Consider the following 25,864-nt stretch of genomic DNA (forward strand, 5'->3'; position numbering starts at 1 on the left):
TGAAATATTATGCAAATGGGGCACACGTAGTGTGAACTTTAGATAAAAAAATATTAGGGTTAATGATATAGATAATCGTTAAATTATAATAAAATATTTAATATGATATTTAAATTTGTAAAAAAAATTATTATAATATTTAAAATATAAATTTATTAATTGATGTGATATTTAAAAAATTATTTATATGTTTATTATTATCATTTAAAATTAATTACATTAAAGTTGAATATCATGTTAGTTACCGAATTTATAATTTAAGTATCACATTAAAAATTTTTAAAACTCATATATCATATTAAATATTTTATTATAATTTACGAGTCATTCATGATATTAACTCAAAATATTAAAACAATACAAAAAAAAAAAAACTTGAATTTGAATTTTACTAACTTGATTTCTACAATAATTCAATGTTTATAAACTGTTGTCTCATTTTCATACTACAATTTCTTTTATTAAAAAAAAAAGACATTGCCCATACAAAAATTAAAAGTGATATTATAAAATTATTTATTACTCTATTATTTTAATTACATTTCATCATCATTTGTTTCTCGAAAATATGAAAAATTAAATTTTAATCATTGATATTAAAATCTATATATAATAGACATATATAATTTAATTAATATACGTGAATTCCACATATTTGAATAATAATAATAATAAAAAAAAATATTAGTATAAAATAATAAAGTAATGAGAAAAAATAAATCATTTAATATTAATATGTAAATAACTTTTTTTTTCTATTTCTCTTACTTCTTTTGGAAAAGAAAAATCTAATTCAAAATTTTATCATTTATCAATTAAAAGACTTTATTAATTTATAATCAAAATTTAATATTATTTTTGAAAATATTTAAATTTAGCTTAAATTTAGTTCATGACATTGTTATTCACTATTGAATAAAATAAAAAATAAATAAAAAAATCAATCTAAAGAAATATTAAATAAGACATATTAAATAAATTAATAATGTGTATTTTTTAGATTTAATAGTATAAAATATGATATAATAATATAAAAAATACATAATATGAATAAAAAATATAAAATTAATATGATTTATAATTTTAATAATAATAATTATATATTAATTTATTAAAATTAAAAAAATATTTTATATTTTATATTATTTTGGATGATGATATATAACTTTTTTATAAAATATAATATGAATATAAGAATTTGAATATTTTACATTAGTAAAATGCATGTATCGCTAGATCTATCGTAGCCTAGGCTACAGGCTCTAGCACGTTTTATACGTCCAAATTACAGTATAAATAAATTTTTTTATGAACGCCATTTTCGCTGGCTTTGTTTTGTTATCCAAATTCCACCATTTTCTTCCTCCTTTTTCTCTTTCTCTGACTCTCTATTATTTCCATTACCATGCGCTTCGCTCGGATCTCAAATCCTTTCTCTTACATCATATCCTCCTTCACTTGTTCCTCATAATCTCTTTCCTCATCCTTCCTCGGTTCGAAATCGAGAGCCCTGAGCTTTAACTTTTATTACCCTTTTTTTTCCTCTCGGCTCTCGATCCTTTGAAGCCAAAAAAACATTACATTTTGTTGTTTCCTTGATTGGTATATAAATTTCATTGCTATTCCAAGTTTTTCACTTGATTTACGGATTACCCTTTTCTTGTACCACAAGGAACAGCCATGGAAAACTTAGCAGCGCAGCTAAAACGGGGAATCTCCCGCCAATTCTCGACTGGGTCGTTAAAACGGACTTTCAGCCGGCAATTCACTCGGCAGTCGTCGTTGGACCCACGGAGGAACAATCTACGGTTCAGCTTCGGTCGGCAGTCATCGCTGGACCCCATTAGGAGGAGTCCCGTGCAAGATGAGCTGACGGTGCCGGAGAACCTGGACTCCACCATGCAGCTTCTGTTCATGGCGTGTAGAGGGGATGTTAAAGGAGTGGAGGATTTGTTGAATGAAGGCATTGATGTTAATAGTATTGATTTGGATGGCCGTACCGCCTTGCATATCGCTGCTTGTGAAGGTCACGTTGAGGTTGTTAAGCTTCTTCTTAGTAGGAAGGCTAATATTGATTCCCGTGATCGTTGGGGTAGCACGGTACATTTCTTTTCTTTTTTTATTTTTATTTTTAATTTTCTTTTAAATCCTTTAATAGTTTGAACTGTGTGGAAATTTGTGATTAATTTATTGTTATGATTGTGATTAATGATCTTTATCGGTTGGTTTTTTTGAATTTGGACAAGGAGATTTTAAAATGTGAGATTTTTTATATTTAAACCATTTAGCTTTGAATGATTTGTGGGATTAAGTACATGGAATTGGGATCTTGGTGCTTGGATTTGGAAAATTAGGATGAGAAATTAAGGAGAAAAGGTGGAATATAAAAGTGCATCATTTTGAGATTCTAATTTTGATTTCCTTGATAACATTCCATATGGCTGATTACTTATAAAAAGCAGTTTGATTCATGATGAATATGAATGTGTGTTGAGCAATGTTAATAAAGTTATTGATTTCCTTCATAACACTGCATATAGCAGATTACTTATAAAAAGCAGTTTGATTCATGAAGATATGAATGCTTTTTGAGCAATGTTAATAAAGTTATTTTTATATGGGCAGGCAGCTGCTGATGCGAAGTACTATGGAAATGTAGAGGCGTATAATATTTTGAAGGCCCGTGGAGCAAAAGTTCCAGTATGATATTAAACTTTTTTTGTTTTTTGTCTTCCATCGATACGTTATTTCTGTTTGTGATTGATGATTTATGCCTGTATGAAGATTGATATTTACATATATGTCATGATATTAGAAAACCAGGAAGACGCCGATGACAGTTGCTAACCCTCGAGAAGTTCCAGAGTATGAGCTAAACCCATTGGAGCTTCAAATTCGGAAGTCTGATGGTATAACAAAGGTATGGGTTCTCTTCATTTTCTTTTACTGGATTGATGCTTTTGGAAACTCATGTATGGTCCAATCTGAAAGGTGATCAGGTTGATTTGCATATAGTATTCTGCATTTCATTCACTATGGTGTGAAATGATTAGTATTCTGCATTTCATTCCACTTTCAAGAGGCATGATACTTATTGTGGGCAATTGTTACACTTGATGAAAGATTACTGGGCATCTTTGAATTGTTATAAAAGCATTAAAGTGTTGACAGAATAGGGGGCATTTTTTCTTAATTGCTTTTTTAGGTTTAATAGTGGCTTATTTGGGATTGGTTTGGATGTCACATGCATCCAACATTTACTTTTGGTCTTTGCATTGTTACTAATTTGTTAAAACAATCTATTGTCTTTTATTGTCCTGGTGGTAAGACATTTTAGATTGCTGAGAAAGACATGTTTTCTTTAACTTCTCAAGATTAAAGGTTTTCTTTTTCTTTTTTTTGTTGTTTTGTTTTTAACTTTTTTTGTACAACTTGGAATTTGTCAATCATATTATGAAATGGTTAAACTTCTAATTTTTCTAAGAAAAGAATTTAATTCTGCATAATCTCCCTCAAATATTCACCAAACTGTTGTTCCTTTCAGCAAACTTTTGTATTATCCTTGACCATATCTTAGGCAGTCATGGTCATTCCCTCTGAGGTTGATGCGCAGATCTGCATCTTGATGAATTTATATTTGTTCTTTATGTTTGAAAGACTAGAAGTGCTATATGATGCTCCTCGTTCAGTTTTTTTGTGCTTTTTATAGATGAATTTTTAACATTTCATAAATCACTTGCCAGGGATCGTATCAAGTGGCAAAATGGAATGGCACTAAGGTCTCTGTAAAGATACTAGATAAGGAAAGCTATTCAGACCCTGAAAGCATGTACGCACTTATCTTGTTTTCTTTCAGATATGTGTTTGACTCATGTGAATGACAGCATACATATGTCCTTTCCTTTCTGACATCAGTCATTTACACTTATGATGTTACTTTTATAGAGTTTATTACATATTTTATTTGGTTACCATATATTTCTTCTTTTTTTGAGAGCTGTATGATTTTTCCAAATCTTGTGAAAGGGATGATAGGATTTTCTTTGTTTACCAACTTTGTTGCACGATCTAACACGAAAGTATATTCATATCTCTTCCCTTAACAGAAATGCTTTCAAACACGAGCTAACTTTACTAGAAAAAGTTCGACATCCAAATGTGGTTCAATTTGTTGGAGCTGTTACACAAAATATTCCCATGATGATTGTTTCAGAGTATCATTCAAATGTAAGCATATCTCTCTCTCTTCCGCTCCCTACCAGCCCCTTGACTATCTTGTCTGTATTTTGTTCTGTCAATTTGTCCGTTTATCTGTATATATGCATGCTTCTATGTTCAATTATGATACAAGATAAACACACTGCTTGTCCCTTTAGAGATAACAGAGGAAAAAGTGGGATGACTAGAGAATGAAGATTTCCTCAAAGGCCTAGAAATTTTCTCCCATATTGTTTAGGTGGTGTCAAAATATAAAATGCATAAGCAGAAAAATTAATAGGTAAGGGAAAAAGAGTAGGATGTATGTCATTTTGCAACCAAGACCACTATGTATTGCATGTGTGGAGAAACAATGCATTGAGTAAAGACTTACCCATTTCCTGGAGTGTTTCTTAATGAATGAACTTAACCTCACGACCATCTTAAATCATTTGTGGATACAACTTTGTTTTCTTTCTCCTGCAGTTCTATAGTGGAGCTTCTGATATTTCAACCTTATTCCACATAGTTTTCATTCAGTTTAGTTTTACATATTCTGGAGATGGTATGTACTTAAAATATTCTGGCATGGTTTCTGTATTTGGTAATTAAAATGTTTTCTACACTAGGAATTGTTTAGCGGCATAATTTGCTTTGTCTAGAGAAAGTCTTTAGTGTTTTACTCACCACTTTAACATTACTATGGTGATGATCCTTATTTCAGGGTGACTTGGGAAGCTATCTTCAAAAGAAAGGGCGTCTATCACCATCCAAAGCTTTAAAATTTGCTCTTGACATTGCCAGGCATGTGTTTTTTTTGTAATATTCTCTATATTATCACTTTAATCATCATAAGTTCTATTTTTGGCCTATGCAAAACTCAAACGTTAATGTGCTGAATATGCTTCTTGTACTTCTATCCTACATTTTCCTTTATTTAATAATGCATGGAACTGCTTCTAGTCATTCATTTCTCCTGGTTCTTCACTTTTTGACTATCATTTTCTTGATATCAGGGGAATGAATTACCTTCATGAATGTAAACCAGATCCTATCATTCACTGCGATTTAAAGCCAAAGTAAGGCAACCACTGTAGAAGTTGATATAATGCTTGCAGAAATTGCAAGTCGAATTTTTTTTTAATGTACTTGTTGTGATGTACTGTTCTTTAATATTTGAAATTTTGGTAAGGTGCCAGAAATGTTTTGCTGGATAATGGAGGTCAGTTGAAGGTAGCTGGATTTGGTTTGTTAAGATTGTCAAAAATATCACCTGACAAGGCAAAATTAGCACATCCAGAGGCTCAAGTTGATCCATCAAGTGCGTTTGTTACCAAAAATGTTTCCTCTGGATGTTCAATATAAGAATGATACATGTATTCTTTATGCTATTGGTAAAACTGTGACTAATGATTCGGTTTTTCTGGTTGTAGATATATATGTGGCACCTGAGATTTATAAAAATGTGATATTTGATCGAAGTGTTGATGCATATTCTTTCGGTGTTATGCTATATGAGGTACATGGTCTCTCAAAATTTTGTTGTCGACTAATGCAAATGTTACTTTCTGGCTAAAGGCAGTTTAATTGTTTTTGAGAGTTTCATTCCTTGTTTTTCTTGCTGACATCTTTCAGATAGTGGATGTGTTGGATTTTTCTAAAAAAGATGCTCACCTGTTTCCACCATTGTGATAATTTCCTCTGTAGCTCTGTGTGTGTGTGTGTGTGGGTGAGAGTGAGTGAGAATAAGTCAATGTGGGGATTTTCTGGGGAGGGGGTTTAGGGAAGTAATTATTCGGGCAAAAGGTGCTTTTTAGTTTGATAGTAGGTATTAACCATTTTCTGTTTTGTTCTTTTGTGAATTCAGATGATTGAAGGAGTAGTGCCTTTTCATCCTAAGCCTGCCGAAGAGGCTGTGAAATTGATGTGTTTAGAAGAAAAGAGACCACAATTCAAGACCAAATCAAGAAGTTATCCTCCAGACTTAAGAGAGTAAGTTTGGGATTTGAGATGAAGAAGAGACTTTCCTTGCTTTCTAGCTTCAAGTTCATTGAATTAGCGACAGGGTCATTTTTCTTTGTGCGTGCGTGTGTGCATGTTTGTTTTGTCTTCCTTACAAATTTAATTGGAAAGAAAAACCCAGGTTTGTTTTTTATCTCTCTTCTCACAAGAAAAAAGTGCAGTGCATCCTATGGCTTATCTTGTGTCAAACAATATATTTACAAATATTCTAAGCTTTACTGCCATTGTAATATATGGACAGGCTGATTGAAGAATGCTGGGATCAAGAACCTGTTGTTAGACCAACCTTTTCAGAGATCATTGTACGATTAGACAAAATAGTTGCCAACGGCTCAAAACAAGGGTGGTGGAAAGACACTTTCAAGCTTCCTTGGTATGCTTCTATCACTATTTTTTTTGTTTAGGGTTGGTTTGTATATGTTACATGTGAATGAAATGTTATTGGAGTTCCTCGAAGTATCATGACCATACACCATGTATTAGCTAAGGCTTTTAATTTGAGCTCGAGTTTATCTTTTGCCCCTTAAAAAAAAATTCAAGGATGTTCTAAATTGAATTTCTGATTAAGATACCTTCTGATTTAGTAAAAGAATTAGAAATAAATGACTTGAAATGTTAAGCTGTCCATTCATTGTTAGTATGATGGAATGGATTATTTACTCCAGCAGCAAGTTTCAATGTCATTTTTGTTTTTCATACAAGAAAAGTTAGAGGAGGTAGTTAGATATCACAGATTGGAACACTTAGGACTAACTTCATTATGCCAGATTTGAAGTGATTTTAACATATGTGGACCCCAATTTCCATGCGTGTGCTTATAATAGTGTGAGACGTTCAATTTGCATAAACAGAAGTGTTCTCACACATACATATATATATATATATATATATATGTTCTAAACGAGAAGTTCAACTTTGCATATACACATATACACACACCTTGTTAACAAGCAAAGGGTGAATGGAGATAACTTGTTTTGTTTTATCAAAGAGTTTGTTTCGAACACAGGAACTGCTTATTCCTTGCTGATTGTTGTGTGGCTATGTGCTTACCAGACTGCCAAAATGCAGAATGGCAAAAGAAGAGAAAGGGGCTTTTATGGTTTTTGTTTTTCATCATATATCTAAGGGATATTAACCTGAATCTGTTACTTACCTCTAGCGACCAGATAGCCTAGATAAAAAATCTTGTACTAAGAAATGGAATTTTTTAGGTGGTTAATTACTAAGAACATTTGATTAATAATAGTAATATGTTTTGCTCAAATATAATGAAATTCAGTTTTAAAGCATTATTATATGCATAGTGAAAGATTTTTAGTAGAGTTCATCCTCGCAAATCTTATTATTTCAAAATTTTGAAGTTTGCCTTTTAATCTAATGCATTACATCTTACATGTTATTTTTTGCAGGAAATAAGAGAGGGTTCAGTTCTGTTCAATTTGTTCGAAAAAGAGAAAATATGATGAAGATTTTGAGGGAGGTTTCGATCTCGAGTTTTTGTTGCTTCATCTTAAAAATTGTATGTTACAAAAACCGAGTTAACAAAGTATAAAATCATGTTGAAATAAAGCAAAAGAGTGATCTTTCCTCTCTATTTCTTCTATCTAAAAATTGAAACAGTTTGTTTCCTTGTTATGTATAATGTGTAAAAAAGCTTACAAATGAAAAATTATAAATCAGAAGAATTAATGTACTTGTACATTTGGTGAACTTGACAATAAAATTGTTGTTTCAGTTTTGAAATTAAAAATTTCAATAATTTTTTTTAAAATTTTAATATTTTTTTGTCCCTCCAAATTTAAAATATATATTATTTTATTTGTCTTTGATTTTAATTTTTTTCCCACCAAATTTTAAAAGTATATTATTTTATTTATCTTGTTGATAAAAAAAATAGAAAAAGGTCCACATTTCATAAAACAGCCCAACTAGTCAAGATTAAAAAGTCAAAACAAATCAAATCTTACTGTAACAGAGTAACTTTCCTTGTCCGCAGAGTAACGGTCGTTGTACCCTTTTAAACCCTCCCACTCCCTGTCCTTTAAACCCTCCCAGTCTTAAACCTTCCTGCGTGTTCAACTTTACCTTTTTCTTCTTTGATTTTTTTCTTTCATTTTATAAGTTCAAAATTTTTTTATCCATTAAAAAAATATTCTCTCTCAGTTCTCGTCTACACACTGTAAGTAACATGACTTTTTATTCAACAATTTATTTAATTTTTTTTGGTTATCCTTGAATTTTGCTACTTCAAATTTTATTTTACTGTAATGTTTGTTTTACTTAAGTTTTTTGGTCAATATCAAATATATATTTGCTTTTGCATTTTTTGGTTTTCAAGTTTCTGAAATGATTCTTTTAGTTGTTAATTTCGCTACATTTTCTTTGACTTCTTATTTTTTGATTCTTGTATTTTATTACTTCAAATTTTTTGATCCATAATAAATGTTCTTTTTCAGTTCTCACCCACAAACCTTAAATAACATGCTTTTTATTCAAGAATTTATTTAACTTTTTGGTTATTCTTGAATTTTGCTGTTTCAAATTTTATTATAATGTTTGTTTTTTTTTATTAATTTTTTTACTCAAAACTAAAAATTAATTATAATTATCGAATATATATTCTCTTTTGCATTTTTTTGTTGTCAAGGTTCTTTTTAAGTGGAGTGAAAATGGATGTTAAGTATTGTTTGAAATGAATTTTGAACAAATTTTATGAACTGCTTGTAAATTTTTTAATAAAATTTCTTGTTTTCGCTTTTCTTTTATGAGAAACAGATGCTTTGAATTTTCCTCTTTTTTTTTTTTTTTCAGTATTTTTATAGCTGCATACTTTCTTTCTGTCTTTTTTCTTTTAATTTTTAATTTTTTTCAAAAAAAATTTCATTTGAATTTATTTGTTAATTTTTGACTTGAACAAAATTAAAAAAAATCTAATTTTACTTAACTAGCTCCTAATGTGATGCAATTGAAGATAATTTTTCTTTATTTGAAATGTTATCTTCATCAGGTTAATAGAGTGGTTGTTGCAGAAACGTGAATGTGCTCTGTTGTTGACAATAAAAAAATTGATATTGATAATGGCTTCTAGAACGATTTTAATAAGGAAGAGATTTATTTCTGATTACCTGAATGGCTTTTCATTCTCAGTCCAGACCTCACTGTGTCATGGCCATCCTACTCATAAGTTGAAATCATGTAGTTTTGAAGATTTTAATCGTGTAAAAAAATCAGATGTAAATTCTCTTACCAAACAGGATTTAGTAGGTTTTTTGGGGTTAGAATTCTCTAGATGCTCAGTTTTGTGTCCTGGAAGTGCAAGATTTCAATTCAATTCTCCATTAAGTGTCATGTCATATTCTGTTCGTCATTCTTCGACGGCTACTGCTAAGCAACCCGAACGAGATAATGAGGGAAATGAAGAATTGGTCTCTAAAAAGAGAAAGGAAGCATCTGCAGAAGAATGTGATCAAGCTGTTGAAGGTTTGAGTACCGTTAAAGCCAAAGTGAAAGCCAAACAGTTAAAAGATTTTCAAAAGGTTGCCAAATCCATTTTGCAAAAAATATGGGTTACAACAATTGGGATTGGTCCTTCTTTAAGAGCTGTAGCTTATATGAGCAGGTCAAACTTTATTCTTTTAATTATTAAGGTTTTTAATAAATCAGTTACATGATTTGAATTGATTTTTGATGTATTGTATATTTAATATTCTATTTCTTTTTATAGGGAGGATTGGGCAAAGAAACTTGTTCTTTGGAAACACGAAATTCGTTCTACTTTGCAACATTATTGGTTGGGTTTTAAGCTACTTGGGGTTGATGTGAGGATCAGCTCAAGATTGCTGCTAAAGCTTGCGGGTGGTAGAAGTTTATCTAGAAGGGAGAGGCAACAGCTGACTCGAACTACTGCTGATATCTTTAGGCTAGTCCCATTTGCAGTTTTTATCATAGTCCCATTCATGGAATTTCTTCTGCCTGTTTTTCTAAAACTGTTCCCCAACATGTTGCCATTGACTTTTCAAGACAAGATGAAAGAGCAGGTATATAGGCATTCTTTTTAGAATATCTCCTGTTAAGGCAGGAAGCTTTGAAGTTAGGTTTCTCCTTTATACATGCATGATAAAGTGGGTGAAAATGAGCCAGCATTTTCTTTGTCAGCCTTAAACTGATATATTTTTATTCGTTTGGTTTTCTTTCCAAACAACAAGAGTTTTCTTTCACCATAATTTTATTACGATTGCATATGTGAATAAATTTGTGTTAAATTTTCTGAAAACATTTTATGCAAAAAAGGGCTGGTGGATATCAATACTTGCTTGAGCTCATATATGTGAACAAAATTACTAAAATTTGTGTTCACCTTGTTTTAAGCTTCATATATAGATCAGAATATGAGTTTTTAGCCAGTGGGATGTTAAATTACCTTGCTTAGGAGAAAATGGAGAAATAGAGAAAAGAAGCATAGGAAAAAGAATCAATAACATAAAACGTCTGAGATTATAATATTAAGTATTAACTGATAATATGTATGGACCTATTGCTGATAATTTGAAGCCGAGAGATATAAATAGATAGGCATTGGCCCTGCTACATAAATCAGGAATATTAAGGTCTCTTTACATATTTTTTGCCTTTATTTACGAGGTAATCTGCAAAATATATATTTTTGAGAGAGGATCATTATCTAGGCAATTGAAGGATTTGTGGTATTTCTGTTATGTCAAACATTAGGCTGGGTTCTGATTTTGGGGTAGTATTATTGAATGAGTGCTGTAGGCGTCTTACTTTCCTTGTAAGTATCCTAGTTTGTTGTTTCTTTTTCTAGTTGTTCTAATAACAGTTACTTTTTTTCTTATATTCACCAGTTTCCCTTGATAGAAACTGGACCAAATCTTTCTTCTTCGTTTATAAATATTTTATTAATCAAAGTTATTGGATAAATAAGATTTCTCTGTGTGTAAGGGCGTGCAAGCACACTTGCTTGTGTCTATGGAATGTGCACTTGTTTGGACCTATGTGTATGCGTATGAGGAGGCAGATTTTTGGTGTTAACTGTGCAAAGTGTGTGTGTGGCTGTGGCATGCCCCTGCTCTCCTCCCTTTCCTTTTTTTTTTTCCAAGGCATGTCTTCTTACTTACTGAACATGTAGGAAGCACTGAAAAGGAGGCTTCATGCAAGAATAGAATATGCCAAGTTTCTTCAGGATACAGTCAAAGAAATGGCAAAGGAGGTTCAAAATTCTAGGAGTGAAGAAATTAAGCAGACTGCTGAAGATCTTGATGAATTTTTGAACAGGGTAAGATACTATCTCATCTATGATTTTTCTTGTCTCTTTTCCTTGTTTCCATTATTTAACTTTAGCAATTGCATTCTTGATATTTTGCAGGTCAGAAGGGGTGCCGTTGTATCCAATGATGAGATTCTTGGCTTTGCCAAGCTGTTTAATGATGAACTCACTCTGGATAATATCAGCAGGTTGGTCTCCATTTAAATGTTCTTGTATTTGAAAGCTTTTGACTAATTAATTTAAATTGAATTGTTGATTCAGAAAAGTTGTGCTATTTTATTTCATGTTCTTGTTTTTTTCTTCTGCCAGGCCCCGATTGGTAAATATGTGCAAATATATGGGAATCAGCCCTTTTGGAACAGATGCATATTTGCGTTATATGCTTCGGAAGAGACTCCGATGGTAAAACTTGTTTATCCAATCTGAGCTAATTTAAGTGTTACATGCCTTGTTTTGGCAGAACATGCCAATGTAGTTGGATGTATTCGAGAGTAGTGAATGAATTCTTCCAGATCTTCTCCATTGAACTTGTGTTTTATCGTGGTTGCTTGGGCAGATTAATTTCAACTGAGGTTATTTGACTTTATCATTTATGAACTCATGATAACATCTTGGCTTTGGAGAGGAATCTCGTTATTGTGTGATTTCTGGTTCCTTTTTCACTTGTAAAGTTTAAATATAATCAAGTTACCCCTTCAAGCATAACTTGTGTTGCATTTTAAAACCACGTGGTTTCATGGTATGAGTATTCCCTTAGGCTCCGTTTGATTGGTGCTTTTGCTTTTTGCTTTTTGTAATAAGAAAGTGAAAAGCAAAAAATCCCAAATGAACCAAAATAAGAGGAGTTATGAGTCTTGTTGAAATTTGGGTTTGATTTTCTTGGTATGGTATTCTTGAAATCTGGTTTTCTTTCTAGCGGAGTTTAGTTGAAGCTATTTAGTTTCTTTAGCTTTTCTTCACTTTAATATTTGGGACCCAACTAAGCTCTCTTTTTAAAATCCTTTCTCCGTCTATCTCATCCCTTTGCTTTTTCAGTAATTTTGAAGTCATTGTGAATGTTGTTATTGTTACTATTTTCTTATTGTTATTATTTATGTTTTAGGATTAAGAAGGATGACAAGTTGATTCAAGTGGAGGGCGTGGAGTCCCTATCAGAAGCTGAACTTCGTGAAGATTGTAGGAAGCGAGGCATGCTTGGAGTGCTCTCAGTAGAAGAATTGCGTCAACAGGTGTTTTGTTTTTAATTTTTAAGTGCTTATTTACTTTTACCTTTGCCAATTAAGTCTTGAGATTCTGCAATCTCTATCTGCACCTTATTTGCAATGATAAGTTGTTGATCAGATATTCTATGGTCTCATGTGTTGATAGGCTTCTGAATTTGCTTATTTTCACTTTTGGTATCACCATTATTTATATTTTTTTTATGTTGTATGGTCCGGTTATGACAATTGTACAAACATACCCTACTCCAAAACCCTACCATGCCAAAACCATCCACATGAAAGAATATTAAAAAAAAAGGGATTTAATTATGCTGTATTGATTTAATTCTATTGGAACAATCTTTTTTTTTTTTTTTTTCTGATTTGGTGCGTTTAGATGCTCGGATGAGATGATTTTTTCAAAAGAATTGTTTTATCTTTATTTTTTAAATTGTCTTGGAGGGACTTGTTAGTGTTTCTTCTATTTATTGGTTATGTAATTAATTGCAATATCACGTACATTTTTATGTGACTCCTTAACAAGGCTAACATCTGCCTGCAGCTTCGGGATTGGCTGGATTTGTCTCTCAATCACTCAGTCCCATCTTCCCTTTTGATCCTTTCCAGGTGATTTGAAGTTTTGTTTTATGTTTTCTTTCTTCCCATGTTTTGTTGGTTACTGAAGTTCATCAGTTGACGCACGTGTTTACCTTTTCTTCATCAGATCTGAATCCATATTATTCTGATTTGATACCCTCTGAAGGGCCTTCATTGTATCAGGAAAGCTGAAGCCAGAAGATGTTGTTCGAGCTACCCTTTCTTCTCTACCTGATGAAGTTGTGGATACCGTTGGTGTTACAGCTTTACCATCTGAAGATTCTGTTTCAGAAAGGAGAAGGAAGCTGGAGTACCTTGAGATGCAGGAAGAACTGATCAAGGTTGAAAAAGGAAGATGGTTTTTTTTTTTTTTTTTATATATATTATTGCCATATAATAGCCTCCTCTACTGTAGGGTGCGTACCATTGGGGCCTCCTATGGGGCTAAGTTGGTCCTGCTTTTTGTGAAATAGTTGGGTATAATCTTAATGTCCTGTAAATAGAGGCCTCAACTCTTAAAGTTTTCTGCTTAGGCTTTAGAAATGAGCCTAAAAGCAGCTTTCCGGATCTTGAGCACTTCTTTTGAATTGCCTTGTTCTAAATTGGTACCTTTGTAGAAGGAGAAAGAGAAAGAAGAAGAAGAGCTGGCAAGGGTGAAGGAATCTAAAGCTAGTGAAGAGGATGTGGCATTGAAAGAGATGACTATCCCAACGGCTAGAGAAGCACAAGAACAGGCTATAGCAAGAACATTGGAAAAGCAAGAGCAGCTTTGTGAACTCAGTCGTGCATTGGCTGTTTTAGCTTCAGCATCTGTAAGGACTTGATTTTAAGATTCTCTTCAGTGGCTGTCATTCTGTCAATTCTATTCTTTCTATTGTTTTCTTCCTAGCATTGCCTCTTGCAATGTTGATTTGACTTACTTTGTTCCTAATATGTAGTCTGTGAGCCGAGAGCGTGAAGCGTTCCTGGGTCTTGTCAATAAGGAGGTATGTTATAAACTTGGATAGCATTTTATTTGGTCGTAGTGAAGAAATCTGGGTGCATGACGTTCATATTTTACATTTAACTAGTTATTGGCAGAAGTCAATGAAGCAAGTTTAAAAATAAGACATAGTTTTTGTGCAATGTCCTTATGGTATTCTTAACTTGGAAAAATCATTAAAGAAATGATAAATCTGCTAGTTCTGTTCCTTTTTATTTTATGTTGATGTTGGGTTTTTCCAATGTTGCCAGATAGAACTTTATAATAGCATGGTAGAGAAAGAGGGTGTAGATGGTGAAAAGGATGCCATTAAGGCATATAGAGCTACAAGAGAGGAAGGTGACCATTCTAGTGAAGCGTCTGAAAGTGATGAGGTTTCTTTGGCACTTACTGAAAAGGTAAGACTCATGGGAACTAAGTTTTGTTGCAGTTTCTCTATTTCTTATATTGTTATAGAAAGCAAAGCATTTACCATTCTCGTCACTTGTTAGGTTGATGCCATGCTCCAAAATCTTGAGAAGGAAATTGATGATGTAGATACAAAAATTGGTGATCGTTGGCGATTACTTGACAGGTGCAAATTTGTTTTGGATTGTTTCCTTTTCTCCTGTCTTGGCTTTGTACTATGATGCTTGCAAATAGTGTGATGTTTTGTTATCATAATGTTATGTTTTGTTATTGAAAAAGATTAATGGAGTTAGGTGTTGTTATTCATATCAACTGTCACATGGGAACAGTTACCGGCATCAAGGACGGGGTGACCCTAAACCCATACTTGATTAAATAATATTAGCTGAAGTCATCTTGAAAAGCTCATGGACTGATCGTAAGAAACAGTGTCATGCAATTTTTGCTGATCTTGGCATTTGGTGTATGTAATCAAATATGTGAAAAATGTTCTCTGTCTGCAGAGATTATGATGGGAAAGTCACTCCTGAGGAGGTGGCTGCCGCTGCTATATACTTGAAGGATACACTTGGCAAGGCGGGTGTGCAAGAGCTCATCAGCAATCTTTCCAAAGATACAGGTCAGCTAAAACAATTTTCCTTCTTCATGGTCAATCACTTGATTTATTTGTTCACAAGACGGACTATATGCTCTCATCGTTTCAATTTAATAGATGGTAAAATTCTCGTGGAAGACATTGTCAAATTGGGCAGTCAGACAGAAGATGACAATAGTACCGAGGAGGCGAGAATACAGAGATTATAGTCTTTTTTCGACTTTCATTTAATTTTTTATTTCTCCTTAATACATTTTGTAGTTAGCATTCTAGTTGGTCCAATGCATCTCTTGGCACAATCTTTGACATTGTTCAAATGTTTATAAATAAAGATGGAAATAGATGCTATTTACATCTAAGTTGAGCTACAAATTCATCTATATTCTTGTCTGAGCTTCCCCCTTCATTGACTGCCTGTACGGCCAGTTTCTTCCACTTATCTGAATTCCATTTTATAGCTTTACTTTTATCTCCTCCCATGATTTCCCTTATGCACCGTTCTATCTCTTCCTTTGTGATGATTCCTTTGTCATCCATCCGAGCTCTTATTCCCACCTGCCATACATCGGCAACAAGTTTGGCATTTGTTGTTTGATCTGAAAATTGTGGCACTGCTACCATAGGCACCCCCAAGCTTAATGCCTCCAGTGTCGAGTTCCATCCGCAATGAGTCATGAAGCAACCGACTGCCTTATGAGCTAAGACTTCTAATTGAGGACTCCAAGACACTACCAGCCCTTTCTCTGAACTCTCTTCTAAGAAGTTGGCAGGAAGCTTTTTCTTCTCAGTTTCTCTAACTACCCACAGGAAGTAGCTGTTGCTTCCCTTTAGACCTAATGCTAGATCTTTCATTTGCTCCTCTCCTAGGGCCGCCAAGCTTCCGAATGATACGTAAACAACTGAGCCTGTTTCCTTAGAGTTTAACCAGTTATTGCATATGTCGATCTCAGGCTTGAAGAGGTGTATGCCGTAATCCTTGTCATCCTCCAGCCGTTTGTCTAGGTACTTTGATGGAATTGTAGGTCCAATTGTCTTGATTGACCTCAGGCTTCCCATCCAGCTCAGTACCTGCTCGGAGTTATCAACAAATTTGGGGTTAAACCACACATGAAGTTACAAAATTCACTTGTTTAGTTGGCAAACGAGCATATTTTTAACTTATATCAGAAATCAGGATGCATGTATGTACCTCCTCTTCTAAGCTAGTGAAAGTATTAACCAAAACCCAGTCAGCTTTTCTGAAGTTTAAGAACTGATTCACTGACAGGTGTGTTAAGGCTGGATAGGCTCCTATGTCATAAACAAAAGTTGGCAGGTCGTATTCTTCAAGTAGTGGCAAGCCAACAATCGAGAAAGAGGACTGAGCAGCAAGTGGAACCTTGAGCAATCCTTCATGGACGTTGTAGAAGATGGTATTGACCGCACACGATTGAGTGAAGAATGCAGCTCCATGGAGGCCTTGCTGTTTGGCTATGTCGAGTGCCCATGGGATGACTGAGTCGTAAATTAGGCAACTGACTGAGTGGTTAGACTTAGACATGCCTAGTTTAGCAATGATCTGAGGTAGTCTTAGTGTCACAACTGCTTTGAAACGCTCTAGATATGCATCAGGACTTTCTACTAGTAAATTGTCTGCTTCAAGATCATCAGAAATAGGCTCAAGTTTGACAGGACCGTCCTGCACTGCCAAAGGCTTATTGCCAGTGAAGGTAAGTAGTGTGACTTCCAGACCCTTGGAAACCAGGCGTTTTGAGAACTGTAGCATTGGGTTAACGTGACCTTGGACTGGGAAAGGCAATACCAGAACCTGGGTTTCACAAACATTTTCTTGTTTCTTCATTTTACCTCCTCAATGATCTGATGAACTACTGATTCCCCTCTGTTAAAAACAAGAAATTTATGCGTCGTGGAAGCCTAGCACACCACAAAAAATTGGTGGAAATCAAGAAATCTGATGGTATACACCATGCATCTTCTCCTGCATTAAATTATTGATGCTTGGTTATTGAAATGTCGTTTCATGATCATTTATCTTTGGTCTTTGATAGTACATTCATTTACAAAATGCATGGCCCAGCCCAGTTTGGTCATATCACTGTTACGTACTTCCATGCAATATGTTTGTGGTCATTGCATTTTCCATTATCTTTGTTCCATTATTGTCCTCAATAAGAAACAAATAATTAGCTGGACTTGGACTGCCTTTTGAAACGCTTTTGAAATCAATAATAGAAAGTGCTTATTTCAAGTCACGCAGATTGTTGTACCTATTTACTAGATTAACACTTATTATTATTTAATTATTAACTGTCACGTCACTATAAATGATAATAAATATCTAGATTTTTCCTTATAAAATAAACTCGTCACTTACAAAGGAGAGATTTATCCAACACTTCCACAAGCATCATTTTAAAACAATATAATTGGCTTACAAGAGAATAGACTTACAATTTATTAGAAATTATTAAATATAATTTATGTGTGTATGAAATTATTAAATATAATTTATAATTATTTACATAAATTTTTTAAATTTTATGTAAATTTATTATTAATTATTAATTATTTCGAATATATCATTATTTTTTTATATATAAAATAAAAAAAAAAGTTTATTGTGATTTTTTTTTCGTAACTTAATGATTAAAAACCGAATTAAAAATTGTGTAGGCATAGATTTAACTCCGTCGTTCCCTTTGTAAAGGCACTAATTTTTTTTTATAAAAAAAAAAGTATTTTATTGTCTTTTTTTTTTTTTTACTTTAAATAATCAAACGTTCACTTGTCTCATTCTTTCTCTCACGTTTTAATTTTTTTTCTTTTTTTTTTTTTTGAAATTTTATATTAATAATAAATTATCTATTATTCAAGTATTTCACCAAATAATGGGTGTGCATAAAGCTAATTGTATATAATGTATTTGACTAAATTTAAAATTATCAACGAAGAACCAATAAAACTAGAAAATTTCAAAATAAATTAACTAAATTAATAAAAAATAAAAATAAGATTTTTTTGGCCCTTTTTTAAATATATAATGCATCTTTATGATAATCACATAATATTAAGTTAATTTCCCCTTTAATTAATAAATTTATCAAATTATTTAATTAATTTTTTAAAACAACCAAAACGCAAACTATATTGTCGCTTTGTCCAAGTGGTTTAGTCAGCCATGAACAGTTCTGCCCCTGCGAAAGTTCTATTTTTTTTCCCCAATTTCTCTATTTTTAATTATATCGTCCATCTTTGGGTCAATGGTAATCAATCAAGTTTAGTGAGTCTGAAACTTAAAAGAGTGCCTTTTGCTTTTGGAATTGCCTCATTTTCATTTGCACAATGGCAATTTTGAGGGTTTTATGTATATATTTGCTTGGCGATCACAATTAAGGTGCGATCTCTTTTCTCCTTATTTTTGATTTGGGTTTTAGGGTTTTTGTTCATCGCTTATTTCAGCTTTTGCTCTTCTTTTCTCTGTTTGTTAAAGTTGGAAGTTGAATTCTTTATCAATCTGCTAAAACAAATTTAAAAGAAAAGTTTGTTTGTTTGGTGGAAGAGAAAGAGTGGGAAAATTTCTGCCTTTGATTTTGATGTAAGTTGAAAGGGCTAAGAAATTGGGTGTGTTTTGGAATTTAATTATCATCCCGATATCAATTATTTGCTAATTGCTCAAATGTTAAATTAGCTTAATTGCTTCTGCTTACTATTATGAAATGAATTTACCCATCTCAATTTTCGCAGGTTTGTTCAGTTCTCATACATGGACTTTGCTTCATTTCAACTAATTTATTGATTGACACTCTCCCTTGTAGTTTTCGCTTTCGATTTTCGATAATAACAGCAAATGGATAACTTTGACCAGAAGCTTGGTCCAGGTAATCTCTCTTTTCTTTGCAACCAAATAAAGAATACCTTTGTTTTGTTCGTAATTTCGATTCTGTTCCCACTTGTTTACTAAGAGTGCTCTTTTCATTGCCTTTATTTATTTTCCCTTGTATTTTGAAACATTTCTCATCAATTCTCTCAACTGCAGATTTTTTCAAGAATCTCACAGGGGAAGCCATTGCCCCGTTAAACGTGGTTCATGAAGAAATATATGAAAGCTCGTCAAAGCGACCAAAAACAACATCTAAGGTCTGGGACGTTTTTGAGAAGCTTCCAGCACAGCAAGGAGATTCCAAAGCTATATGTAAGTTATGCAGGAGGATATATACTGCTAAAACCACTAGTGGTACTTCTCACTTGAGACGTCATATTGAAGCATGTGTTAAACGCGGTAATCATGATCTAGATCACCGCTCGATAGAAGCATGCTTTAAACCTGTTAACCGTGATGCTAATCGCCTCACTCTTTCGCATGACACCTTGATTGCTGCTACTACGTCCTTAAAGAGCTATAAATTAGATGTGGATGAGATTCGTCAGGCAATTGCAATGATGATCATTGTTGATGAACAACCATTCAGAATGGTTGAAGATGCAGGTTTTAGACGTTTATTGAGTGCTGCATGTCCTGAATTTCCGGTGCTGACTACGAAGTCTATTAAAAGTGATATAATTTCCATTTATGTGAAGGAGAGAGAGAATATCCGTGAATTGCTAGCAACATGTCCTGGTCGGATTTGTTTGACATCCAGTACATGGAAATCCAATTGTGATGATCATTTTAATTGTGTCACTGCACACTTCATTGATCATGAATGGAGATTGCAGAAGAGGATTTTAAGTTTCAAGCTTATACCTCCTCCATATGATAGCTTGTCTGTTGCAGATGAGATAGCTTTGTGTATGGTTCAATGGAACATTGAACACAAGGTGTTCAGCGTTACTCTGGAGAACTTGTCGAGTGATGATTGTGTGGCTAACATGCTTAAACCACGTCTTGATGCGAAAAAGTACCTCCCTTGTAAGGGTGCATTTTTTCATATGAGTTGTTTCTTTCGCATTTTGAATTTGATTGTGGAATCTGGTTTCAACCTGGTTATTGATATCATTGGAAAACTTAGACTCGGTATTAAGTACGTGCAGCAATCCCCCCATCGGAAGAAGAACTTTTACATAATTGCTAAGACATTGAATTTGGATACTCAAAGAAAGTTGTGTCTTGATTCTCCTACTAGGTGGAATTCCACATATAACATGATAGAAGTTGCTTTGTGTTATAAGAATGCATTTGTGTACTCGGCAGAACAGGACAAAAACTTTATACACAAATTATCAGAAGATGAGTGGGAAAAGTTGAGTGTGTTATACAAATTTCTGAAAGTCTTTTTCGAGGTGACATGTTTATTTTTTAGAAACAGACAGCCAACTTCAAATTTATATTTCAAACCCGTGTGGAAAGTTCATAGTCGCTTGTTTGATATGGTTAGAGGTCCAGAAAATTTTATGACTTTCTTGGTCAAGGAAACGCACACTAAATTGAACCAATACTGGTCAGAGTATAACTTGATCTTGTCATGCGCTGCAATCTTGGATCCTAGGTATAAGATTAAGTTTGTTGAATATTGTTACACCAAACTGTACGGTAGTGGTGCTCAGAAATATGTTAGTATAAGTGTTAACACTTTGAATGGCCTGTTTGGTGAATACATGCAAAATTCTGCCTGCCCTTCTCGTACTGCTGTGTTATCAGTTGCTACCAGTAAAATCTCCAATGATAAAGATGATAATGACGGGTTTGAAGATTATGAAACCTTTCAAAGTGCCAGATTTCGAACTCAAGTGGAGAAGTCTCAACTTGATCTTTATTTAGAAGAACCAAGCCATGACCTAAACAGTGAAATAGATGTCTTAGAGTATTGGACTTTATGTTCCCTGAGGTATCCGGAGCTGTCGAGAATGGCTCGTGATGTTTTAACCATTCCAGTGTCCACTATTGCTTCTGACAGTGCATTTGACATTGGTCCTCAAGTGATTAGCGCTGATCGTAGTTCTTTAAAATCAAAGATGATACAAGCTTTGGTTTGTCTTCAAGATTGGATGCTGGCTTCTGATAGAACAAGTAAGTTGGTTTATTGATTGCATATCATAATTGCTATTGTCCTATGCATAACTGCTTTGTTTAAAATCTCTGTAGGAGCTTCAGGCTCTATGGAAAGCAGAACTGAAGATGATAGCTCCAGTTCTAGTGATGGTGATGATGATTATTAGGTAATTTTTTTTTAATCATATATCTATTGCCATTGTTTTTTTAAATATTTTTCCCCAGTTTAAAAATTTATCGATATTCTTTTGTGTATTGAGGGGAAAAAGAAAGATCATCAGCCCTTTTGTTGGGTCTTGTGTTAGTGGGTGCGTTTTCGTTCTGGTGATGGTTGGTTATATTGTTTCTGAACTTCACGAGTTCTTCAGGGATTATTAGGCCATTCAGTTTCCCTGTGAGCTTTTTCAAATTGTGAAATGCAATTCCTTTTTCATTTTCTGGTTGGTTTGGCCCAGCTCTGTGTGGGACTTGCCAATCAATCTGACCTGAGGGATACAGTTAGGCATGGTGATATAAATGACTTCGAATGTGCTATGTTGCTTCAGGCCTAAACTTCTTTTCAACTAGTTGAGATATTTACGGGGCCGTTTGGTTGATGTCACCTAGTAAGGAATATAAGTTTAGCATCCCTGGATGAAATCGGTGGCCAATTCAGGTTGTACACTAGTGGTTCGATTTTTTGATGATAAATTGGCCAGTCTAGAATACCAAAAATAGAGGAATCCCATTAAGGTGCATGCATAGAGCTATGAACCATATCCTTGGCAAGCCCTGAATTTTAAGTATTAATAACAATGAGTGGGCGGTGGTGCCACCAGCCTTTTAGTTTTATTGGTTATGCAAATTTTGTTTTTTGGTAAATTATTCAGTATTACAACCTATTTGTTTTCACTATTTGCAACATTGCACGCACAGGCTGATCTGTTTAAGTAGCAGTGAAGCCTACTAAGAGTGGTAGGTTTTTGTTTGTTGGCTCTTTGTGATAGCCATCAATGCTATTTTCTGTAGGCAAATTACAAAAAAAAAAAAAAAAAAAGGGAAAAAATGCCTTGTGGTTAGGCACAAGAGAAAATTTCCCTTTGAAGTTGAAAACTAACAGCTAACCTCCCAAAGCTTTATTCATTTAGAAACTTGTTTAACACTATTATAATTTTGCACAATTGTTCATCTCTTTTTAAAAACCAGAAAATGGATTTTTACTGAAAAATAATAAAATCACACAGACCTGGTGCTTGAGCTCAACTGAGCTTGAAAGCCTAAAAACTCAAGCAAACCATGAAGCAGAAATGCCCAAAGCCATCAGAACTAGAAAACTAGGTCAGATTTTGGAAGTGATGCATATTTGTAGGCTTTGCAACGAGAGTCTTGAACTTTTGAGTTCAAATGAGAGATGAATTATGAAATTGGTGTCTGAATAACGGGAAAGAAAACAGAGAACTTTCATTTTATGAATAAAAGAAAAGGAAATATATTAGTGACGGGAAAGAGTACTGATAGAACTCGTTTTTTTTTTTTTTTTTCCATCTTTATAAGCCCACCAATTTCAGGCAACTCAAGGTGAACATCCATGGCATTCTAGTATGTGTATATAAATGAATACTGCATGTGACCAAGAATTTGCATTTAGAATGTTCGAATGCTTACAAGCATGCAGGGTTTTTTAACTTATTTCTTCCTCTTCCATATTATCAGAAGTGTTGCAGAAGAGCTAACTTGCTTCCAGGAAATTTTGAGAAATGGTGAGATTTGATGGACCTTTATATGACTCAGAGTGATAAACAGATGATGGCAGATCAATCATCTCCGGCACAGTGCTTGAAGGCAATGGAGCAATGAGCTCTTCCAAAGGGTCCCTGAAACTCTAAAATTCGATGGATAATTAATGGCATTAACTGCCCAAGATTGAGAGAAGAATGCAGCTCCCTGAATACCTGATTTTGGAGCAACATCTAAAGCCCGTGACATAACTGGAGCATAGACAAGGACTTTCAAAGAAAAGATCAGAGCAATTTATTATTAGCGAGCTTGGCTAGCGTTTGAGAAACTAGTGTTGGTAAAAAGATTGAGATATTCATCCACTCTAGGATTTGCTCATTCAATTTCTTCAAATTATTCAGGCTTTGTGCTGACCCTGAGGCCTTTTGAATCTAAGCACTTGGACAATTGGAGCATTGCATTTATGTGACTTTGTATTGGAAGAGGAAATACCAGCAGGAGTTTTGTCAATTCTTTGCATCCGCTCCACTTCACTCACACTCTCAAATCCCTTTGTGACTTTATTTGTAGCATTTGGGAAGCTTTTGAATGGAATTAATGAATGGACAATAAAGGATAAAATGAATTTTGGTTGATGTACACAAGGGGCAGGCCTCCTTGGCAATTCTGCTCTCCTTCCCGAACACAACATATGAAAGAGACCTGCCTTTGGAAATAAATCTGATAATTTAAACATGACATGAAAATAAAACAGAAAAAATAATGTATGAATTTAGTGTAATCGTATTTTGTGTTTTAATTGTGTTTACATGATTAAGACACGGTATTATTTGTATCATATTTATGTCAAATAGTGATAAAACGTTTAAAATATAATATTATTCATGCAAGTATATATAACATACAAATTATTGAAATTATTTTAATTTATTTTTTAAATAAATTAATAATCGTATTTATTGTATTATTTTGATGTTTAAATAGATTATAAATATTTAATTTTTAATTAATTTTTTGTTTAAATACTAATTAAAATGATATCTTTTAGTTTAAATAAATAGATTAATCATGTCTAATATGTTATTCGTATTAAATTGTGTTAATCATGTCATATCATGTTACTTGAATTGTGTTAAACAAATTAATTTTAAACGTATTAATCATATCGTGTTACATATAATATGTATAATAAATATATTGTATTTATATTTAAATTATTCATATTATTTAAATATTCGTGTTATATTTATATCAAAATTATTCATATTATATTTGAAATTGTGTCTTATACGAAATACGATATAATAATACAAATTGTTAAATTTACTTAAAAACTTGAATTATGTCAGTTCAAAGAAAATAAAATACCGATAAAATTTTGATGTATTATTAATATATAAATTTTATATAAAATTAATAAGATGATATATAAAATTTATATATCAATAATAAATTAAATATAAATTTTAAAAAATATCTGGTATTATTCTATTTTTTTTATAGATATAATTAAAGTTGTATTTTTTAATACATTTTTTGGTAAATAGTTAAGTGATTTTATGAGATGCTTTACTGTGATGCCATTTGTCATAACTATACCAATATGAAAAGGACTAAGGTAAATTTTATTGCAGTACTAGAAAACCAAAACAGCTTAATTATCTAATGTAAATCGACAAATTAAAAAATCTTATTGATAGGGTTTTGATTAAATGATCAAAACTAATAATCGCGATTATAAAAAATATTTTGTAGGAAAAAAAGTTAAAGCTAACCTCATGTTCCAACTCGTAGAAGGTATTAACAAGAATGAAATCTGCTTTGTCTGCATTAGAAAACTGACTCAACACCAACTCAAAGTAAGAAGGATACGACCCTGCAACATAAATGAATGATGGCATGTCTCGAAGCTGAAGCAATGGCAAACCAGGGATGGAGACAGGCACTGATGAAACTGGAAGACTCAGTCGTCCATGGTAAGCATAATAATATATGTAATTAACAACACATGCCTGAGTAAAAAAAGCTGCTCCGATTAAGCCGAATTGCTTTGCTACATCCAAAGCCCATGGAAGGAAAGCATCATATAGTATGCAATCAATAGGATGGGATGAGTTTTTGTATTTTCTGATGAGCTCAAATAGGGTTTTTGATCCAGCAACTTCTAACCTTTTGAGGTAATCGTCGACGCTGTCGGCTTCCGAGAAGCCGCCTTCGTCGCAGCCATCGGATATGGTGTCCATTTCGACGCCCGAGCCAAATGATTCAGGCTTCATGGTTTGGGAGATGAAGAGGGTGGTGGCAAAGGTTGCCTTGAGTCCTTTGGAGGATAAGCGCTTGGAGAATTGGAGCATTGGGTTGATGTGGCCTTGGCTTGGATAAGGAATTGCCAACACATGGGCTCTATAATCCTTTGTCTCCATCTCTTCCTCTCTCTCTCTCTCTCTCGAATTTAATGTATGATCTTCAAGCATATTGGAGTAAGATATTTATAAGTGAAATAAAAAAAATCACAATCTTATAGAAATTTTGAGGTTGAACATCTTCACAAGTTTCAGCCACAAGATGAGCAATTGAAATTATGGCTAGTATCGATTCGATGTTCTCATAGAAAATAAGTCAATATATATATATATATATATATTATATTTACAAAAAAATTTAAAATAAATAAATTATTCAATCTTTCAAATTAAGATAAAATATGTTATATTCGATAAAAATATTTGTAAATCACATATTTGAAATAATCCCAATAAAAAACCAACAATTAGATTCGAATATAAAATTTTTATATAAAAAATGATTCTTATCAATTCAATCAATTTTTTATTAATATGTATTTTCTTTTTCTCTTGTAGATACTGAA

General features: G+C 33.0%; 5 protein-coding genes across 11 annotated transcripts; 3 read left to right on the forward strand and 2 right to left on the reverse strand.

Annotated features, from left to right (window-relative positions):
* Window positions 1-1,316: 1,316 nt before the first annotated feature.
* On the forward strand, window positions 1,317-7,816 carry LOC111307649 (integrin-linked protein kinase 1-like). Of its 3 annotated transcripts, XM_022905711.2 has the most exons (12): window positions 1,318-2,100; window positions 2,626-2,700; window positions 2,816-2,920; window positions 3,744-3,829; window positions 4,107-4,227; window positions 4,922-5,001; window positions 5,214-5,276; window positions 5,397-5,518; window positions 5,631-5,716; window positions 6,065-6,189; window positions 6,461-6,592; window positions 7,632-7,816. In XM_022905711.2, the coding sequence occupies exons 1-12, from the start codon at window positions 1,681-1,683 to the stop codon at window positions 7,636-7,638; spliced, it is 1,422 nt and encodes a 473-aa protein (XP_022761446.2). In that variant the 5' UTR covers window positions 1,318-1,680; the 3' UTR covers window positions 7,639-7,816. The 3 variants fall into 3 exon arrangements, 2 of the variants coding, with proteins under 2 accessions (XP_022761446.2, XP_089607966.1); XR_002692160.2 differs by lacking the exon at window positions 7,632-7,816 and having other exon boundaries at window positions 1,317-2,100; window positions 6,065-6,340; window positions 6,461-6,593; XM_089751840.1 differs by lacking the exon at window positions 7,632-7,816 and having other exon boundaries at window positions 6,461-7,623.
* Window positions 7,817-7,963: 147 nt separating this feature from the next.
* LOC111307650 (uncharacterized) lies at window positions 7,964-15,650 on the forward strand. Of its 3 annotated transcripts, none has more exons than XM_022905717.2 (14): window positions 7,964-9,841; window positions 9,947-10,259; window positions 11,369-11,515; window positions 11,606-11,694; window positions 11,816-11,908; window positions 12,609-12,735; window positions 13,271-13,335; window positions 13,472-13,646; window positions 13,923-14,117; window positions 14,244-14,291; window positions 14,539-14,685; window positions 14,779-14,861; window positions 15,199-15,314; window positions 15,408-15,650. In XM_022905717.2, the coding sequence occupies exons 1-14, from the start codon at window positions 9,300-9,302 to the stop codon at window positions 15,497-15,499; spliced, it is 2,232 nt and encodes a 743-aa protein (XP_022761452.2). In that variant the 5' UTR covers window positions 7,964-9,299; the 3' UTR covers window positions 15,500-15,650. The 3 variants fall into 3 exon arrangements, with proteins under 3 accessions (XP_022761452.2, XP_089607964.1, XP_022761449.2); XM_089751838.1 differs by lacking the exon at window positions 15,408-15,650 and adding an exon at window positions 15,025-15,113 and having other exon boundaries at window positions 15,199-15,247; XM_022905714.2 differs by having other exon boundaries at window positions 15,199-15,650.
* LOC111307653 (mogroside I-E synthase-like) lies at window positions 15,636-17,594 on the reverse strand. The gene is made up of 2 exons (XM_022905723.2): window positions 16,480-17,594; window positions 15,636-16,358 (listed from the first exon to the last, which is right to left on the reverse strand). The coding sequence occupies exons 1-2, from the start codon at window positions 17,128-17,130 to the stop codon at window positions 15,636-15,638; spliced, it is 1,374 nt and encodes a 457-aa protein (XP_022761458.1). The 5' UTR covers window positions 17,131-17,594.
* Window positions 17,595-18,552: 958 nt separating this feature from the next.
* On the forward strand, window positions 18,553-23,505 carry LOC111307651 (zinc finger BED domain-containing protein RICESLEEPER 2-like). 3 transcript variants are annotated; one of them, XM_022905719.2, is made up of 5 exons: window positions 18,553-18,684; window positions 19,035-19,168; window positions 19,327-21,297; window positions 21,373-21,446; window positions 22,972-23,505. In XM_022905719.2, exons 2-4 carry the CDS (start codon window positions 19,138-19,140, stop codon window positions 21,444-21,446), a joined length of 2,076 nt encoding a protein of 691 aa, XP_022761454.1. In that variant the 5' UTR covers window positions 18,553-18,684; window positions 19,035-19,137; the 3' UTR covers window positions 22,972-23,505. The 3 variants fall into 3 exon arrangements, with proteins under 3 accessions (XP_022761454.1, XP_022761453.1, XP_089607965.1); XM_022905718.2 differs by having other exon boundaries at window positions 19,106-19,168; XM_089751839.1 differs by lacking the exon at window positions 21,373-21,446.
* Window positions 23,506-23,566: 61 nt separating this feature from the next.
* Window positions 23,567-25,478, reverse strand: LOC111307652 (UDP-glycosyltransferase 74F2-like). The gene is made up of 2 exons (XM_089751842.1): window positions 24,771-25,478; window positions 23,567-23,697 (listed from the first exon to the last, which is right to left on the reverse strand). The coding sequence occupies exons 1-2, from the start codon at window positions 25,467-25,469 to the stop codon at window positions 23,590-23,592; spliced, it is 807 nt and encodes a 268-aa protein (XP_089607968.1). The 5' UTR covers window positions 25,470-25,478; the 3' UTR covers window positions 23,567-23,589.
* Window positions 25,479-25,864: the final 386 nt, after the last annotated feature.

This window comes from Durio zibethinus, chromosome 22, assembly GCF_047325235.1.
Source record: "Durio zibethinus cultivar Kanyao isolate XHJ-2024 chromosome 22, ASM4732523v1, whole genome shotgun sequence".
Classification (NCBI taxonomy): domain Eukaryota; kingdom Viridiplantae; phylum Streptophyta; class Magnoliopsida; order Malvales; family Malvaceae; genus Durio; species Durio zibethinus.

Coding starts and splice junctions, on each gene's coding strand:
- LOC111307649 (XM_089751840.1), top strand. CDS start 1,681: ATGGAAAACTTAGCAGCGCAGCTAAAACGGGGAATCTCCCGCCAATTC. Junction 5,002..5,213: donor TTTGCTCTTGACATTGCCAG/GCATGTGTTTTT, acceptor TCTTGATATCAG/GGGAATGAATTACCTTCATG. Junction 5,519..5,630: donor GGCTCAAGTTGATCCATCAA/GTGCGTTTGTTA, acceptor TTCTGGTTGTAG/ATATATATGTGGCACCTGAG.
- LOC111307650 (XM_022905714.2), top strand. CDS start 9,300: ATGGCTTCTAGAACGATTTTAATAAGGAAGAGATTTATTTCTGATTAC. Junction 10,260..11,368: donor AAGACAAGATGAAAGAGCAG/GTATATAGGCAT, acceptor CTGAACATGTAG/GAAGCACTGAAAAGGAGGCT. Junction 14,862..15,198: donor CGTTGGCGATTACTTGACAG/GTGCAAATTTGT, acceptor CTCTGTCTGCAG/AGATTATGATGGGAAAGTCA.
- LOC111307653 (XM_022905723.2), bottom strand. CDS start 17,130: ATGAAGAAACAAGAAAATGTTTGTGAAACCCAGGTTCTGGTATTGCCT. Junction 16,359..16,479: donor TCACTAGCTTAGAAGAGGAG/GTACATACATGC, acceptor AACTCCGAGCAG/GTACTGAGCTGGATGGGAAG.
- LOC111307651 (XM_022905719.2), top strand. CDS start 19,138: ATGGATAACTTTGACCAGAAGCTTGGTCCAG. Junction 19,169..19,326: donor TGACCAGAAGCTTGGTCCAG/GTAATCTCTCTT, acceptor TCTCAACTGCAG/ATTTTTTCAAGAATCTCACA. Junction 21,298..21,372: donor GCTGGCTTCTGATAGAACAA/GTAAGTTGGTTT, acceptor AAATCTCTGTAG/GAGCTTCAGGCTCTATGGAA.
- LOC111307652 (XM_089751842.1), bottom strand. CDS start 25,469: ATGCTTGAAGATCATACATTAAATTCGAGAGAGAGAGAGAGAGAGGAA. Junction 23,698..24,770: donor TCTACGAGTTGGAACATGAG/GTTAGCTTTAAC, acceptor TTCCAAAGGCAG/GTCTCTTTCATATGTTGTGT.